The sequence below is a fragment of the Pelmatolapia mariae genome, linkage group LG17, assembly GCF_036321145.2.
Source record: "Pelmatolapia mariae isolate MD_Pm_ZW linkage group LG17, Pm_UMD_F_2, whole genome shotgun sequence".
NCBI lineage: Eukaryota > Metazoa > Chordata > Actinopteri > Cichliformes > Cichlidae > Pelmatolapia > Pelmatolapia mariae.
In genome coordinates, this window is record NC_086242.1 from 14,142,501 (window position 1) to 14,160,000 (window position 17,500).

Sequence of the window (17,500 nt, forward strand, 5' to 3'; positions counted from 1 at the left end):
CATGAATCTCGAGTCTTAGACTGAGATATGCCAAGATGCAAGCCATGCTTTTATGCCATTTACAGCTAAATCTGATCCCATCAACAGAATGTTGCAGCAGAAATCGACACCCATCAAACCAGACACCATTTTTCCAATCTTCTCTTCCTGTTTTTGGGTAAGCATGTGTGAACTGTAACCTCAGTTTCCTGTGTCTCTTATCTGACAGGAGCGGAACCCGGTGTGGTCTTCTGCTGCCGTAATCCATCTGGTTCAAGGCTGAAAGTGTTGTGCACTCTGTGATGCTCTTCTGTATATCCTGGTTCTGACAAGTAGTTATGTCGGTCACTGCTGCCTTCCTATCATCTCGAAGCAGACATGCCCTTCTCCTCTGACCTCTGGCATTCAACAAAGCATTTTTGCCCAGAGAATTACCGCTCGCTCGATATTTTCTCCTTTTTCTCAGACCAGCCTAGCTGGCACAAACAACCATATCACTTTCAAAGTCACTCAAATCACCTTTCTTTCCCATTCTAATGCTCAATTTGAACTTCAACGGGTCATCTTGACCGTGTCTGAATGCCTGAGTAGCTGCCATGTGACTGGCCGATTCGATATTTGTATTAACAAGCAGCTGAACAATACCCAGTGAAATGGCCTTGACAGTAAATGGAGATCTGCAGCACAGCTGGGCCCTGTGTGCAGTGAGATAAAACATCTTGAAGGACTAAATAAGAGCTGATAAGCCTGAAGAGAAATTCTTTTAGATAAACAGATAGAGCCTGCCTGCAGTCAAACATTTATAGATGTGGCAGAAACATTTTACTCAGAGCCAAAATATTTTTCTATTGATTTTTAAGTCTTAATTTATTCTAGAGCAACACAGACATTATTGTAGGGACTGATTGCAATTCGGTCACTCCTGAAATTAAGACTTTCTGAGCCAGTGACCTCATACCAATCTTATCTGAAACTGCAACCATAAACTACCTAGTTTCATTTGGCAGATTTTCACTGACATTTGCACATTTGTTTTATCTGTTTACTAAAACGGGGAAAAAAAGAACGAGTAAAACAGAAAGCAGGCCAGCAAAAAGCAGCCAACTAAAGGGATATTTAGGGGCATAAATCAAACTCCAAAGACAGCAGGAGAAAGTGCTGCAAAACCACTAAATTCTTGTATTTAAGAAACTGGAATAAGGCCCGGACATTTACTTTTGAGTTAACCATCATTATAGTCAAATGTCAATTAACAGAAAAGTAGAAATGCATTACTAGTTTTTCTTTTTGGCAAGGAGTTTTTCAGCACAACTTTAAACTCTGGTGTGGGAATATTTAATTACCAACGAGGTGTTCAATTGCAAACTACCTCAGTGCCCTTTTCCATTTTTGCCTGGCTCATTACTTCCCACAAAATGCATTTACATAAGCAGACCAAGAAAGGAGAAACAAACACCACAACCAAAATTTACCACGCCTCTGTAATAGCCTAGTGGTGTACCTTGCTGACTCGGGTCAGAGTGCCATTGGGTCGATCTGGGCGCTCCTCATCGGACAGCCGCCCGCTACCGAAGCTGTCCATAGAGTGGGAGGAGATGGTGTGGCAGAGCTCCTCGAATGAGTAGTCCCTATCCCGGCACTTTTTGATCTCATGAAGCAGTTTGGACAGCTCGCTTGTCACAGCATCATCTGAGGAGAATGTAAGAAATGTGATCCGTATCTATGAAGCCAGTTATTCTCAAACCGGGTACGCCAGCAAATATAAAATTACTTTCTTTTCATTTTATCACCAAAACAACAAAGACAAAAAAGGTGGAGGAAAATCTTTTATACGCCTGTCTGATTTATTGTGAGATTAACTGTTTGGCAGACACAAAACTCCTCCCCCGTCTGCTTCCTGCTTTGCTTTTGTGTCGCATTAAGGCACACTGTGCTAATCACTTCCTCCCGCTTCCCTTCACGACTCTCTAGGTAATCAAGGTAATTATGGGATCTGCTGACAATCACTGAGAGGAGAGCAGATCAGCACACACTCAGCAGGTTGCAATGTCATATTTGTAACACAGGGGGCAGTGCTGGACAAGGTAAGTGTGGAGTGGCAGTGACTGTTATTCTCCACTAAAGGAGCTGCTCTCCATGGCTTTATTCAGCCCATATTGCAAAAAGTAAACAATAGTTCCAATCAAGTTTAGTGGCGTTGTTCTTAGAGTAAACTGGACACGTGCATTTGGATGATGGACTGGTCTGTAATGTTCCCTTATTTATATAAATAAATGCTTTATACAAACGCCTTTGTAGTTGTTCGGGTATATTACTAAACATATTGTAAGCCTTTGTGCAGAATGCATAAAGGAATGTGCTACATAGGTTGTTATTTGTTGTTATCTCACATGTCTACACCCGGTTTCTGTCTTTATTTCTACCACTTCCTCTTTTTAGAACTAAAAAAACTGTATTTAGTCACCTCAGAGCTCACGGTCAAGTACTTCAGTTGTATTGTGTCACATGAATCTGTCTGCATACTTACTCTTGTGTCTCAGTGAAGGGGACGCGGAAGGCGAGGGAACAGAAGTTCGAGGTGTAGGGACAGGACACGCGCGGACAGGCTCCTCCAGGATGCTTAGCTTCTCCATCTCATCCATCATATATTCTACAGACACGTGGAAACAGCGGGGAATTAAGAAAATGGACGATGAAGCAGACAAGATGAAAGCAATGTGAATTAAGGGAAAAGTGAAAATATGCCAGGAAGACGGGAATAACGAGCAGAAAGGGCACAGAGTGGAGGAAGAGTTTGGAGAGTGATCGAGGAGGGAGAGCAAGAGAGAAAAAAATCATTTCAGAGGCATTTTACCGGATCAATATAATAGCACAGCCATCAGTATTGTAAACAGCTTGAGCTGCATTCAATTCACACTTTTCCCCGCACCGCAAATTCACTTCACAGCTTCTGCTAATAAAGCAATCTGCTGTTCATGAAGGTAAAACAGAACAAATTATGTGGCTAGGGAAGGAAAGAGGAAGAGGAGGGGAGAAAAGGGTTCAGGTGAAGGGCCAGAAACAAAGTTCAACACTTGCTTAACTCAGGCAAAGCACGCGAATACACTTGCAGACAGAAATTAGGTGGCAAATTCTCTGCAGAGTCCTAATGAGGGAGCCGGATAATGTCAGGAGGAGTGTTTGTGCATGTGGGTATATTTTCATTATTATGAATAGTGGCAATCAGCTCAGTAGTTATGACGAACAACCACATTTGCATACAGCTACACTTAGTACTGGAATTTGCATCCGACTCTAAAAAGAAAGACGAAATGCTCCGACAGATTTATTAAGTTCCATAAACAGCAGAGAACATAAAGTGCAGTGTCTTTATAAAATAATAAAATAATCCACTGAACTGTAGTACACAACCAGTTGCTGATGGGCAGTACAAAATGAACTTGTTAATTCAAACAGTCGGATGAATCGTGTGCTGTGAATCAAATGAGAATCTATTCATAACGAGGTGCCTACGGCAACCAGAAAGTCCCTCGACTGGTACAATTGAGTAAATGACAAGTATTCTGCTCTTTGCGTCTCTGTCTGTGTGTGTGTGTTTGTGTGTGTGTGTCCTTTTCCATCTCCTCTCCAACAGGAAATGGCATGCAGCTGATCTTTTCACTGAGTCACAGCTGCGTCCTTTCCCTCTCTCTCACACACATTCGCTCTCCAATTTATGCTGAAGTCCAAATCTCTGTTTGCACTTCTAATTTAGAGAGACAAGCTTTTCACGGCTGCCATTTCTGACCAATATCCACAATGACATGAATTTTTGACTTTTAAAAAGCTACGTTCATTTCATAAACATATTTTCTAGCCTCACTTGTGTGCATATTAACAAATATTCCCCTCAAACTGTGATTCTATATGCACAGTTCGGGATGTGAACAGCTAAGGATGCCGAATTAAGTCCAGACAGCTGCACTGTATTGACATCTTCAACCCCAGTTATCCACATAATCACTCTTCATTCTTGTAAATACAAGTGTGTAAACAAGCTAATCCACAGAACTTTATTTTAAACTCTATCCATTCTCTTCTGCTTATCCAAATTAGGGTCGCAGAAGTTATTTTAAACTGTAGAGGAAATCCCAAATATACCAAATAAAGCTTAATGCTAGGAGTAGGTGTACAAAACAGGGAGCAAGAATCTAGTAGGTGGTGCTGCTACAGAGGCTATACAGCATTTGGTTAGCATAAAAGGACTGGTGATTTACATATATTAGTTTTCTGTCATTTAACTGTTTAACGATCACTTATTTATGTTGGTTTAATATGAATGTCAATGTAGGAGGTCTGTATCAGAGGGAAAAGCTGAAAAACGTTTGAAAGTCCAAAATGTATGTCCTTCACATTTTCTAAAGGATTCTGGCGACCAGGCCTGGTGTTCGACTGTCTTGAATCTGAAGTCAATAACATGGACATCCTGTCTTGGATCAAAAATTCAAGCTGGTCCTGGTGTTATGATGGGGGGGTCCAACTGGGCATTGTTTCAATTCAATTCAATTCAAATTCTTTATTGTCCCAAAAGGGAAATTAGTTTAGCAACAGGATAAAAGTAAACAAAACAATAATATAAAATGACAATAATAGTAGTAGAAAATCCCTGAACAGTTATATGGCATTTAGGAGACAGGATGCAGTAGGGATAAAAGAAGTCTGGAGTCTTTTGGTCTTCCTCAGAGGTACTCTAAAACAGCGGCCGGAAGGCAACAACTCAAACTCACTGTGAAGTGGATGGTTCGAACAATTAACAATAGCATGAGCCTTTCTAAGCACATTTTTATTGTAAATGGCCAAAAGTCCATCTTGCCAGCGCCCTGAAATTTTGCTAGCAGTTTTTACCAAAACACCCAACCGATTCTTATTCTTCACCGTCAGGTTACCAAACCAGGCAGCAATACAAAAAGACATCACAGATTCGATAAAACTTCTATAAAACACAGACAACATCTCAGATGAGACATTAAAAGAGCTTGTTTTCCTTAAAAAGAACAGTCTTTATTGAACTTTTTTAGTAATGGCATCAGCATGAGATTCAAAACACAGTTTATGGTCAAGTACCACACCTAGATATTTGAAACTCTCAACAATCTCAATATCAGCAGTTTTAATGAGAGTAGGTGATGAGCTATAAGAGGACTTCCTAAAATCAATAATCATGTCTTTAGTTTTTGACATATTTAGTGAAAGGAAGGACTCATCACACCAATCCACAAAATCATGTTTAAACACCACAGCCTTGAGTATTGTTGCTGACCATGTCCATTCCTTTAGGACACAGTGTACCAATCTTTTAATGGCTCTTTCTAACCGGATAACTCATCATTTCACAAACTCAAATCATATCAAACTAGTTTCTGGAACATGTACTCAAATGTTCACCGTGCTCAAAGGGCCTCCACAGTCACCAGATCGCAATCCAATAGAGAACCTTTGGGATGTAGTGGAACAGGGCAATATTGAATCTATGCCTCGAAAAATTCAGTAAGTGCTGAAGGCAAAAAGCAGTTCTAACCCACTACTGCTGAGGTGTACCTAATAAAGTGCTGAGTGTACATCATGTAGTTTCAATAAAGGGCTTGAACAGAGTCCTATTCTGTTATGTAGTGGAGACGCAGACCATTTCTGTTAATAAAGCTCACTGCTCTTCATTAGCAAAAAACAAATTACGCAGAAGCTTTAGATGTTGGGTTTGGAAGCCGCTTTATGAACTGAAGAAGTGAATCACAAAAGAGAACTAAAACTAAAAAATATTTCGCAGAGAGGAGAGCAACTAGCTATGTGAAATAATTTTTCAAGATGTGTGGGTGGGTTCTTCGCAACAACAAACCACTTCCACTTCACATATGTAACTCTGAAGCAAGTAGAAGGATAATAAAGCAACAACTCCATGTTAAGGTTTAAAACACAAGACAAATGTAGACAATTTTCCCTGATTTTGTTATTTGTTTACGCCTCAAATTGTTGTAGTGCTAAACTTGAAATAGGAAACTTGAATCACTAATTACATCTAAATTGTTCTGCCCTTTGCATCGCTGTGCATTCCCTGGTTTAATGTCAGCTTTCTGTCTGTTATTTTCTAACCGTGGACGATTTGTTACATTCCTGGGGCTCAGTCTCTGCTCCCCTTTCTATCTTTGTCTCCTAGTTAAGACTGATTAGCGGTTAATTTAGGCTCTCCTCGTTCGCCTATCCCTCCAATCCTGTCTGTCTTTATCTCACTCTCTTTAAATCATGTGCAACAACACGCCTAACCCACACCCACAGACTACACAATGACAGATAGCGAAGGCCTCCAAGCCACAGATTAAAGCGTTCAAACTGAACCTCATAATCACTTCAGGATAAAACTGTCTTTAGAAGGTGCAATATGGAGAATCTTTGGGTCCGCGGGGACTGCGGCACAAACTCACACAAACAAGCACTGGTTGCACACAAAACCCACTGCAGCGAGGACAAGAGCAAAAACAGGGATCTTAATGGCAGGTGGAATAAAGTGAAGACACTGAAAATGACAGTATGCTTTTTTCTTTTTGGGCCATAAATTACAGTATAGCTGGATATAACTGCAGTACTCCTCCAGCCTCGATCATTTTGAAAACTCCTAAACATAGACTATAAACTGCGTATTAAAAACATTAAGATTACCTTTACTTCACCCATTTGCAATTCCTGAGTTTAGCGTTATCAGAGAAGCAGTTGCCATATTTAGAGAAGTGTATAGGTGCATTGCATATTCATCACTCTCCACCATTTGCACTTAGAACTGAAGAAGCGTCTCGGATGAGGGGTGAAAGGTCCAGACGTTTTTCTTTCCAAGCTCCTTAAACTACCATGACCTGGATGACTGAGAACCTTCAGTTACATGTTTCAGATCAAAGACATTTTAGTTTTAGACAAAGATAACCTGAGTAAATTGGTTATCTTTGTCCAGCTTGGACAGCATGTCAAATCATCTTATTGGGATCAGGTTTTGGAATTGACTTTGAAAAGGCAATTCCAAAACCGTCTTCAGGAAATGAACTGGTGGCCGGACATTCTCCTTCATGAGCATAGCTCATGGTTCCATCGATTATAGCAAGTCACCCTGAAGCAGCCCTGAATCATCACACTACTGCCACCATGTTTGACTATTGGTGTGATGCTCTTTATGTGAAATGCTGCGTCAGCTTTATGCCAAATGTAACGGGAATCAAACCTTCCTAAGTGTTCAACTTTTGTCTCATTGGTCCACTGTCTGGCAGTAATTGGGCCACTTATTTAATGATTTAACAAGGGTTACTTCGGTTATCTTTATTTGATATTAAAATTTGTCTGATGATCTGAAACGTGAAAAAAAAAGTATGAAAGTATGAAAAAAAAGTATAAATCTGATAGGGAGCAAATGCTTTTTCCTAGCACTCCCACTTTTATTTTGAAACTATCAAAAGCAGAGTACACCAAGGACAGATCATCGACCAAATCAGCCACCATAAACCAAACATATGCATTTCTTAGGACGGAAACTACAGCAGAGGGGCAAAAAGTCCACAAAGAAAGGCATCATTTACTTCACTCATCATAGCTCGTGGTTCTAAACTTCACAAGAGTAGAAACTCTTGTCAGAGCAGATAATTTTTCAACTCATCAAAGCAAGAAAAGCAAAAATGAAACTGATGCCTGTGATGACTGGTGCATTCCAGTTAGCTGAGCCTTTTCCAAATTCAACCATCGTTAAGGATTTTAACAAGGGATTTTCCTGCTTTGACAAGTCGGGATGTTTGAAACTACTATTAAATAGCAAAGCAGCAAAATCCAATATGAAGATGTAAGTCTGACCTTTTATGGCATATCAAGGTCTGACTGCTCCTTCACAATGTGTGTCGATATTAGTATTCATTTATACACTGCTGGAGAACATCTATTATAAGGGTTCTTAAGTAGTTTAGATATGGACTTTATTGCACAGTAGTCATCAGAAATACCATAGTGCTATTTATCCACTGAAACTCATTCCAGAATCTTATTGATAAGAATCTTATTTAAAATCCAGCTAAACCAGTGAGACAAAGAAAACAAGTCAAGGCTAACAGTAACAGTGCATTCACCCATTGTACAAACTAAACACATACAGGAGCTTCCATTGTCGCTGGTGAACTGTTAAATCTTCTTTTTGTTGTTATATATTTAGTGAACTTATATAAGATTCTTACACCTGAAATGCCCCACTTTCTCAATTCATCTAAATCAAAAGTGTGTGCGTCTTTACCTTGGATGAGAGCAGTGATCTGCTGGGATTTTGGTGCAGGATGATCCCTCAGAATCTCCAGAGCCGTTCTTCCTTGGCTGTCTCTTAGATTGGTGTCGATCCCTGACACACAAACACACACAAGAAAACGTGCATAAAATACAAGAAAAAGAGGGAAAAAGTCAACACCCATTACTTAGTCTAACAATACAGGACCTACTCAGGCTTGCTCATGATAATTCACCTTCACCGCAGATACACAGAACTAAACACATTCAAGCGCAGTATACAAAAATAAATATGAAGTCAGATCTGTAAACACACCACTCAGTCAGAAACACCAGTGAGCATTTTTTCCAAGATTATAACCCGAATGTTTTGTAGATGAATGCAAATTAGTCTCACAAATACACATTCTTGCAATGCTAAGTCACAATCTCAGACAATGACACATAAAAAGACCGCATTCAGAGACTGATGCACAATATCAAATAGGCCATATGTGAAAAATAAATGTCATTCCAATCGTTCTACTGGGTACCATCAGAAATGTATCAAACTGTAATAAGACATTTACACCTAAGTTAGCATTTCACAAGCAACTCTGTTGGTAGCTCGCACACAAGAATTTCACTCACATGTACTGTACCAGTGTACCTGCACATGTGACGTGACAATAAAAGTGATTTGATTTGATTTGATTTGATTTCAGGTTTTTATTTTCCCTCCTTATTTCTCATGTGGTTTGTATATTTATGAATGAAGTCTGCAATGTGATTAGTGCTTCAAGGAACTGTAGATGTAAAAAACAGCTTCCCTGGCTTTGTCTAAAAGGTCAAAATATTTTGAACTTTTTATTTATCAAAAATAACAAATGTGTTTAAAAGAAAAATGTATTATAATAATAACGGCTTGCTGTTTAATGCTCGTCATGTCCCAGAGTTGTGCTAAACTTAGCTTACTGTTTAATAGCATTCAGTTTTTATTTAGTTGTTCTTAACTTTCTATTTTTTAGCCTTTTTAGCCTTTATTTGATCGGTCAGTAAATAGCAGACCAGAAAGTAGCAGACACTCTAACGACTGGAGGCCCCGCCAAGCTCAGACGTTGCAATGCTCAGAGAAAGTACAGAAATAACCACATTTACCTACTCAACTTGAATGTCACATGATCCTTTTCTGTGATACTAAAGGTTATTTCTTTGGTCAAAAAATGACTGATGCTTACTTGATAAAGCAGTTACACCAACAAGCCATTCTCTACTCGTAGGCATAGAGGCCCATCCTACACCTCTACAGTAAACCCACCTACCGACAGGCAATATTTTTAGCTATATCGGGTTAGAGCTCAGTGACTCTGACAAGTACAGCCCTGCTTTGATCCAGGATGTTAATAAAATCAAGGCAAAAGGAACATGGCCACCCAGAGGAAATCCTGTAGGAAACAGGAAGTGCTGAAGGAAAGTGGGTGGAGGATGGCAATGATGTCAAAAGGACAACAGTGTCCAGGCTGATTTAGTAAAAGTACTAACTATACCCACATGACTTCGAGCTACTAGTTAAGACAGGAGCTGTTCTACCTTCGGGAATCTTTTTCAGTCATTGCATAAGATGACATAAGACAACACATCCTAATTATGCAGTTGCAGAGAAACTGGCCAAAACAATAACAAAGCTTGAAGTGAGGAAGAATTTAGCAAACAGATGTTTGGAGTTCACCTGAGGGCAAACTGACTCACAATTTAGGGAAGGAGAGGGAAAACACAACAAAACAAAATTCCAAACATCTAGCCACAGGTTGAAAAAAAAAAGGGAGAAACAAGGGAAACACACATATAAGGAAACACGCACAGTTTTTGTTTAGCCGGGGTATATTTATAGACCCACCTGAGTCAAGCAGAAGGCGAACAACATCCATCTTCCCAAAGAGAGCTGCCTCATGGAGGGCACTGCCATTCTCGGTCTACAAGCGACAGAGATAGCATTTGTGTATTAATATTAAGTCACTTTAACAATTGAAACTGGAGACAAAAATAGACATCAAAACCAGAAAGCACAAGAGGCATTACAAAAAAATAAAAGGGAACTGGGATTAAAAGGGAGCAAAAAGGCAATATTTTGATTTGATACAATCTTTTTTTCCCCCCCTCGCTGGCAGTTAAATGAAAGAGATTCAGAGAGATTAAAACAAGTTACATTCCCTCGCCTCCAAACAGTGTGAGGCCACAGCGATTTCAAACCATTACACAAGCAGCAGGCGCCTGTGTGGAAACGTCCCACTTTCCCTCACCCTACGCTGGCCCGTATCAGCCTCCAGTCCAACTAATAGAGATATTACAGATATGATGCAACACACTGAAACCAGCACGGGGATGGTGCCAGTAAGTGTCTCATCCCATATCAGCAGTGATGAGAGAGACGATTATTCTGACAAGGATACATTTAAAAAGTCCAACAACATAAAGAACAGCTGTTTAATCACACAGCCTGAGGGTGAACAGGACCAAAATAACTAGACTTAAAGACACTAGGTGTAGAATTTTTATGTTACAGCATCCTTTGCTGATGCTAATGACTGATATCCTAGGATGTGGAAACACACACATCGGAATGTTTTCCATACCAGCGGGCAGAGTAAGCAGAGTAAGCAGCTCAAGAACAAACAGTCTCCAAACAGTTCCATCCATCCATTTATAACAGATTCCCTTCCTGACAAAACCCCACAGATTTTTTTATTTAACTAAAGTCAAATCTATTTTAAATAACCTAAAGTTAAAATTTATTGGAGGGCCAGTATTGGGCCGATATTATTGGCCAATATTTGGTACTTGTTAATATATCAGTAATGGCATTTATTAAGGCACTCTGCTGTTGGAAACACACGTACAGTACAACTAGCTCCATCCTCCATGCTTCTCATGAAAAAGAGAAAAATTGTCAGTGCTTGGGAGGAAGCAATGCGTGGCTATATGTGGACAAGTTTTGCATTTGATACCAAGGAAAACAGGATGCTTTGTAAATCACGTTCAGCAACTCTCAAGGGTAATAAAACAACAACCTTTTACACTTTATATTTAATCAACTTTCACACTGTACTTCTGCTTCAGTCAATTGTTTCCATACATAATCAGAATAATTAGCAAAAATAAGCTACAAAAATAGATCAGGTCAATAGGTAGGGACGCTATTACTATTTTAGTGATGTTCAACATCATTCAGCTATTTGAGACTCACGTCCTGCAGTCCAGTTGACTCATTCTGCTCTTGAGATGAGCAGCAAGCTGGAGGGCCACTCCAACCAGAACCAACGGGAGGTAATGAACTGCTACTGCTATGCCTACCTCAGCAAGGACTATTAGCTGCAGCTGGGAAGACTTATACACACACACCCCACTAATAAAGCCAAAAACAGAACGTATATAATAAAGGAAACGCTGTAACTAGTTCTACTTTTGATGAAGTTACTGCTCTATAGCTTAACAGGACATCATGATCCTGAAGGTCTTTCTGGAACATTAAACATACTAATCTGTGCATGTTGCTGGAAGCAATGCAGCCCATTGAGGATACTAAGGACTTCAACATACACAAAGACATGTGTCTCACACTCGCAGCCACACACACACACACACATGCTGAACACGTTGCATCCTTCATGGCTGGCTTCCTGACAACACAGATGAAACCCTGGACTGAATAGAAGTCCCAGCCGTAATGAAGACAAATTATCTGGACAACAGCCAGACCTGCCGATACATACACTGCCAGTAAATTCTCCTCGACGCAACACTACACCACATCAGTGTGATCGTCTTCTGCAGGGAATACTCAACTTTTTCTGTTTCCCCTGACACAAAGGTGTTATCGCCACAGAGAAGGGATTGATGGCAAAATGAAACTATAATGCCATATGCGACAGCTCCTCTGTCTTTTAAAAGTTCAAAAGGTCAAAGGCCCAGATCTCTCGGAAAAATCCCGCAGGTGTGAATCCAAAGTGGAAACAGACGAAATGTCAAATTTGTAGCGCCTGCGAGTTTATCACAATGTGGATGTCTCCCCTGCAAAACGAAATCTCTGCCCTCATGCATGAAAGAGGAGGTGGTATCTCAGGAAGAGATCCACCCCCTATTCTAGTACACACATCTTGCCCTCCTGAACCTCCTTTACCACTTCCTGTCCTGTTTCCCATAGCGATTATCCAGTGATGTCATGAGGAAACAAGGAAGGCAGTTCTTACTCCGAGTTTCCTGGAATTGAAAGGCAGATGAATCGGTTTAACGACAGCACGCAGAAATGTAGCACTCACTGCTCATGATGGGACGACGAGGTAAATGTCTGAATGTGAATGCTCACATCATCCCTCTTACTTGTGCTTGACAAAAAATAGGACTCTATATTAATCAAAACAGCTGCACTGCAGGCAATAATGACCTAAAGCATATTTTTGTGCTAGACAGTGTTGGAAATAGCAGTCAGCTGTGTTTGTGAACAAAGATGTGTGTATCTTTACTAAACTTTTGCCCTGTTTTGGCTATAGGTCACCCAGTGGCACGTTCCTCCATACTGTAGGGATTTCCCCACATTATTATGGGAACAGACAGAGGATGAAAGAGTGTGTGAGAGCAAGAGAAAGAGAGGAGAAAAGAGAGAAAGTGCGCTGCTTGTATAAATTATTCATTCTCACTCACACAGACCTATATGGCATGACTCCAATTACTGACCTGTACACACACGCTCTCTCTTTTACACACACACACACACATGCACAATTTGCTTTCCATTCTTGGAATGCCATCTGTGAGTCACCCACAGCATCCACTCTGCACCGTCAACATTATAGTACAGTCCTGACAGTGTGGCCTTGCAGAAAATACAGAGAGAAAGAACGAGCGAGGCAAGAGGAGGGGAAATGGAGAAGAGCGGAAAGCAGGTGGGGAAAAGAGGACAACTCGACACTTGCTGTGTTTCTCACCTAAGTGGCATTAAAAAAGCCTTTGCTCTTCAGGGAAGCCATTAAGTCTGCTTGTTTACCTGATGTTATTGCAACTGAACATCAAATGCAAACAGCCACATGGGGCTTTTACAAAAACAAAAACTGTATATTAAAGAGAGTAAGGTCTGAAAAGTGTAGCCAATGCTGTGGAATCATTATTGCTATATCCATCTTTTACGTGCAGTCTATGAGGAAAACCAGGAGAGTCCAATTACCGTGCAACACGGAGATTAAATGAAAACCCAATTTAACAGAAATGCCTACCATTACAGTCGAGCAGTGTTTGACCCCTGTTCCAGGTCAGGTGACATGTGTAGGCTCACTCTAATTGACCATCAAGTTTAACCAACCAAAGAGCCAATTTTACTCGCCAAGTGTGCAACAGCTACTCTCATCCAACGTATGATAATGATAGCTAATAGAGCAAAAGAGAACTCGATGCCACTATGCATTATTTTCAGCAACAGACACGAGCAGAGCAAAAGTCAAGGGTAAACTGAGGAGAAGATCTGAGATATCAGACTTGCAGTGCTCTTGATCAGTAGGTAGAGAGGAAAAGTAAGAAAAGGGGAGAGCGGAGGATTTGCAGAAGTGTGAAGAGAGATGAGGCAAATCAAAGGCATGTAGTGTTCATCTGCTCTAGACACATGGAGCCTCAGGCCAAATCCCTGCAGAGAAACACAGCCCTGCTCTTCAGATCTGAGCAGGCATGCACACATTCGGGCATAAACAGACACCGCAGCGTGTAACAAGGACAGAAGGCAGAGAAGATAGGTGCACTGCCACTGAGTCATGCATATCCTCACTGTGAGAGCCTCACAGTGATTCTCATATCCAAGAGGTCAAACTGTTTTCATCCTTCCAGATATATAATCCACACAGACACACATCCACGTCCGTGCCCATCAAATTCTTCTTTGCTACACATTCTAATGGACGCTGTCACAGTACGGCAAAAAAGCTCATATTTGTCTTGTAGTCGCAGACCCTCCTCGATCCACATGCTATTTATACTGTATATAAACCGTACTTTACACAGACAAAAAAAAGGGAGAACGTAGCATCTGTTACGCCATATGTCTCAGCAGTTAAATGAACATAGAGTCAGATCAGATTTTGGCACCAGCAGAAGTTAACTTCTAGAGTCTCTCAGATCCACATAGCAACAGCTACACGTTTTAGATCCATAAAAGCTTCTGGGGCACTGAAGGAAATTTCATATAAAGGCATTGAAGGATTGTTTTGTCGCATGTGTGTACAAACTCTGATCGATCCCTGTTTCTATAGCTTCTAAGCAGAAATGTCCATTGATTAAGAATCAGCAGCTTTAGGGGGCTTTAGATTCTGACTGAGCTCTGAAACTCCTGGAGCTGCTTTTCGGCTTCAATCCTTCAATCCAACAGAACCAACTCCAGTAAAGAAGCGTGAAACAACAACGTCCAACACTGTAAAACAGAATTTTGAGCTTTTTTAAATAAAAACTTTCTGTTTTATCGCTGCAATCATTTAGTAAATCAGTATTTCTTTTTCATGTAGAAAAACTAAGATGTATTATTCAAATTGCACATTTCTTTCTTATTTTAAGACACCTCAGGGATTAAATGTGTAGTTACTGATACTGACAGAAAAGTGGCATTTCACTAGTACAGCCTACGTAAGATCAAAGTGGGCTCTATATGCCAATAAAAGTGGCTAATCCCAGTAAATTATATCCATACAGTGCCTGATGTTTATCTCCAGTCAGGTGATATTGGCAGCAGAATAAGCATCAGCACTCCTCCTCAGGCATCCAAAGACCTCCATGCCATTTAAGATACAGTGCATGCAGTAAGTTCTGGGTCTACCCTGAGGTCTCTTAACAGCTGGCCACACCTGGAAAGACTCCAAAAGGTACTCAAGAGGCCTCCTGAGCTGCTGCCCGAACCACCTCAGCTGACTCCTTTCCATACAAAAGAGCAACTCCTGGTTAATGTAATCTCCGCCAAAAATCTCATAAGCCTTGTTCTAAACTACACATTGTAAAAGGGAAATGAACTTTAGCTGCAAAGTATGCGTAATCTCATTCTTTCAGTCATCCATAAGCACGGCTTGGAACATAGAACAAGTTGTAAATCCTAAGCCTTGTCTTCAGTCCACATTCTCTCCTCAAACAAACAATCCCATTAATGCTGACTTTGCAGGACTTCAGAACAAATACAACTGTTTACCAGCTGTTTTAATGAATAATGAATTTAACCTGGTTCTAAACTACACAACTTCTGTCACAATGGCACGTTAGACACCAAAACCCCCAAGCCAGCATATAATGAGTGATGACCTTATAATAAGCTGTGAGATGTGAGAAGTATCTATAGTTGGTCAGCAGGTAGCTGCAGCAGTTAGCACTGTTGCCACCTGAGAACAGCTGACAGCTGAGACAGGCTCTTGGATAAGTAGTTGGATAAGTAGTTAAGAAGATGCATGGATCTATAGTTGGACAATGAATGAACAAACAATCACAAACGGTTTTATATTCTGAAATAACAGCGCCATTATTGGTACACATTGATGATCTGTCCAGATAAAAAACTAACAAGCCCACTAAGCCAATGATCAGCTGTGATGGTCTTCTGTGCCGGGTCAAAATAAAGCTTGTGGTGTGAGCAATCCAGTAATAAGTCCAAAGAGACCCGTTAATACAATAAAGGGCTATATTTTTACATTTAAGACAAGTGATCAAAGTCAAACAGTTCAGCTTTTCTCCAGAGAAAGACAACAGTGCTCAAGAAATCAGCAAAGCGTGGCTGCATTTTGACAAGACTTCACAAAAGCAAATGGTCCAGAAAGGGTCGGGACAAAATTGTATTTGAATCGCCCAGACAACTCAGAATACACAAAAAGACAAAATATAAAGGTGAGAGGAGCGGAGAGGTCCAAGCATCACATCAGAAACTAAGCAGTAATGAAGCTCCACATACTGTAACTGACACCGCGTTTCCCTTTCCTCTAATGAAAATATAGAGGTGTGTAAAAGGAGGGCCCTCTCTGGAACACCCTGTCCTCTTTCTTCTTCTTTCTTTCGCTCTTACAGCCTGTTCTCCCAATTAATTATTCATCCTTCCCCACCACCAAACCATAGGAGCCATGTACCACATAAATATACATACAGTATATGCTCTCTGACACATACGCACAGATGAAGGAAGCACATAGATTCAAAAGAAGAATCTTCCCAGCATCCATGCATGTGGTAATCTGCATGTGTAAAAATAAAAACTTCTATTTTCTTTTATTAAATCAGAAAAACTGCAAGATGACAGGAGGAAGGATATTTTGAAAGATTTAGCAAAAGGATAAATAATTTTTCAAGTTTTGTAAAAACAAATTTTTTATTTTAATCCAATCTATATCAGATAATAGGAACAAAATGTTAAACTCAAGTACCTACCAGGCAAACATATCTTGTCTTACATGTTTCAGTTGCTGTAAATATATATCACTTTCAAAGTAAACACCTCTAAAGTACAAGATTTCTCATTTTCTTACTGACTGGAGCACAATAAGAAGGCGCTGTTATTGTTTAGCGACTCATTAGAATTTGCTAATCCCAAAGTGTGTCCAGCTGTCCATTTTAACAGCGTACAACAAATTCAGCAGATTAAGGAATGTGGTGGTGCCTTCTTACCACGCAGTTAACGTCCATGCCGGCCTCAAGCAGAGTCTGGATGGTGCTGTGATGTCCGTTGCGGGCAGCCAGGTGAAGCGGAGTGTGTAGCCGAGTGTGACTGGTCATGAGATTGGGGTGGGCACTCACCAACATGCGCACCACCTGCCCACAAAAAACACAGCCACACGTTAATGACAAAAAACAGCAAACATATAAAAAACTAGGCCACTTGTCACACGAATTTCAAAGTGAAGGTCAAAGGAAGGCCTTGCTTCATTTTGTAGCCATATTAGCAGGATTAAAATCCAGAGCAGCCTCCTTGGACCTTTTAATATAAAGCAATTATATTATTTGTCATCCACAATTAGCACACATCGGGCTTGTGTGGTTGGGTGTGGTCATTTAAAACAAGGCTTCGCATATCACAGCACATACAGGTCTTTTCTCTGTAAACCCTACAGATGATTGAGTGGGAGAAGCCCAGTAGATCACTAGTTTGTGTAATATTAATAGACCCAGTCTGCAGAAACACTCATGCCCCATCCAATCATGCACCTTGGTTTCACATCATCCACTCGTCATTGGATCATCAACTGGAGAGGATGCTTGACGATGA

At 40.5% G+C, this 17,500-nt stretch overlaps 1 protein-coding gene across 5 annotated transcripts in view; it reads right to left on the minus strand.

The window, feature by feature from the left end:
* Positions 1-17,500, minus strand: part of anks1b (ankyrin repeat and sterile alpha motif domain containing 1B) — a 274,591-nt gene that overhangs the window by 149,081 nt on the left and 108,010 nt on the right. For 4 of the 5 annotated variants that reach the window (XM_063460710.1, XM_063460713.1, XM_063460709.1 and 1 more), the window contains exons 5-9: positions 16,903-17,046; positions 10,133-10,208; positions 8,270-8,371; positions 2,507-2,629; positions 1,481-1,668 (exon numbers count right to left, since the gene is read on the minus strand). In XM_063460710.1, coding sequence (XP_063316780.1) covers positions 1,481-1,668; positions 2,507-2,629; positions 8,270-8,371; positions 10,133-10,208; positions 16,903-17,046 — 633 coding nt within the window. Of the gene's footprint in view, positions 1-1,480; positions 1,669-2,506; positions 2,630-8,269; positions 8,372-10,132; positions 10,209-12,078; positions 12,250-16,902; positions 17,047-17,500 lie in introns of those variants that run through there. The other variant, XM_063460712.1, reaches the window with a different exon arrangement.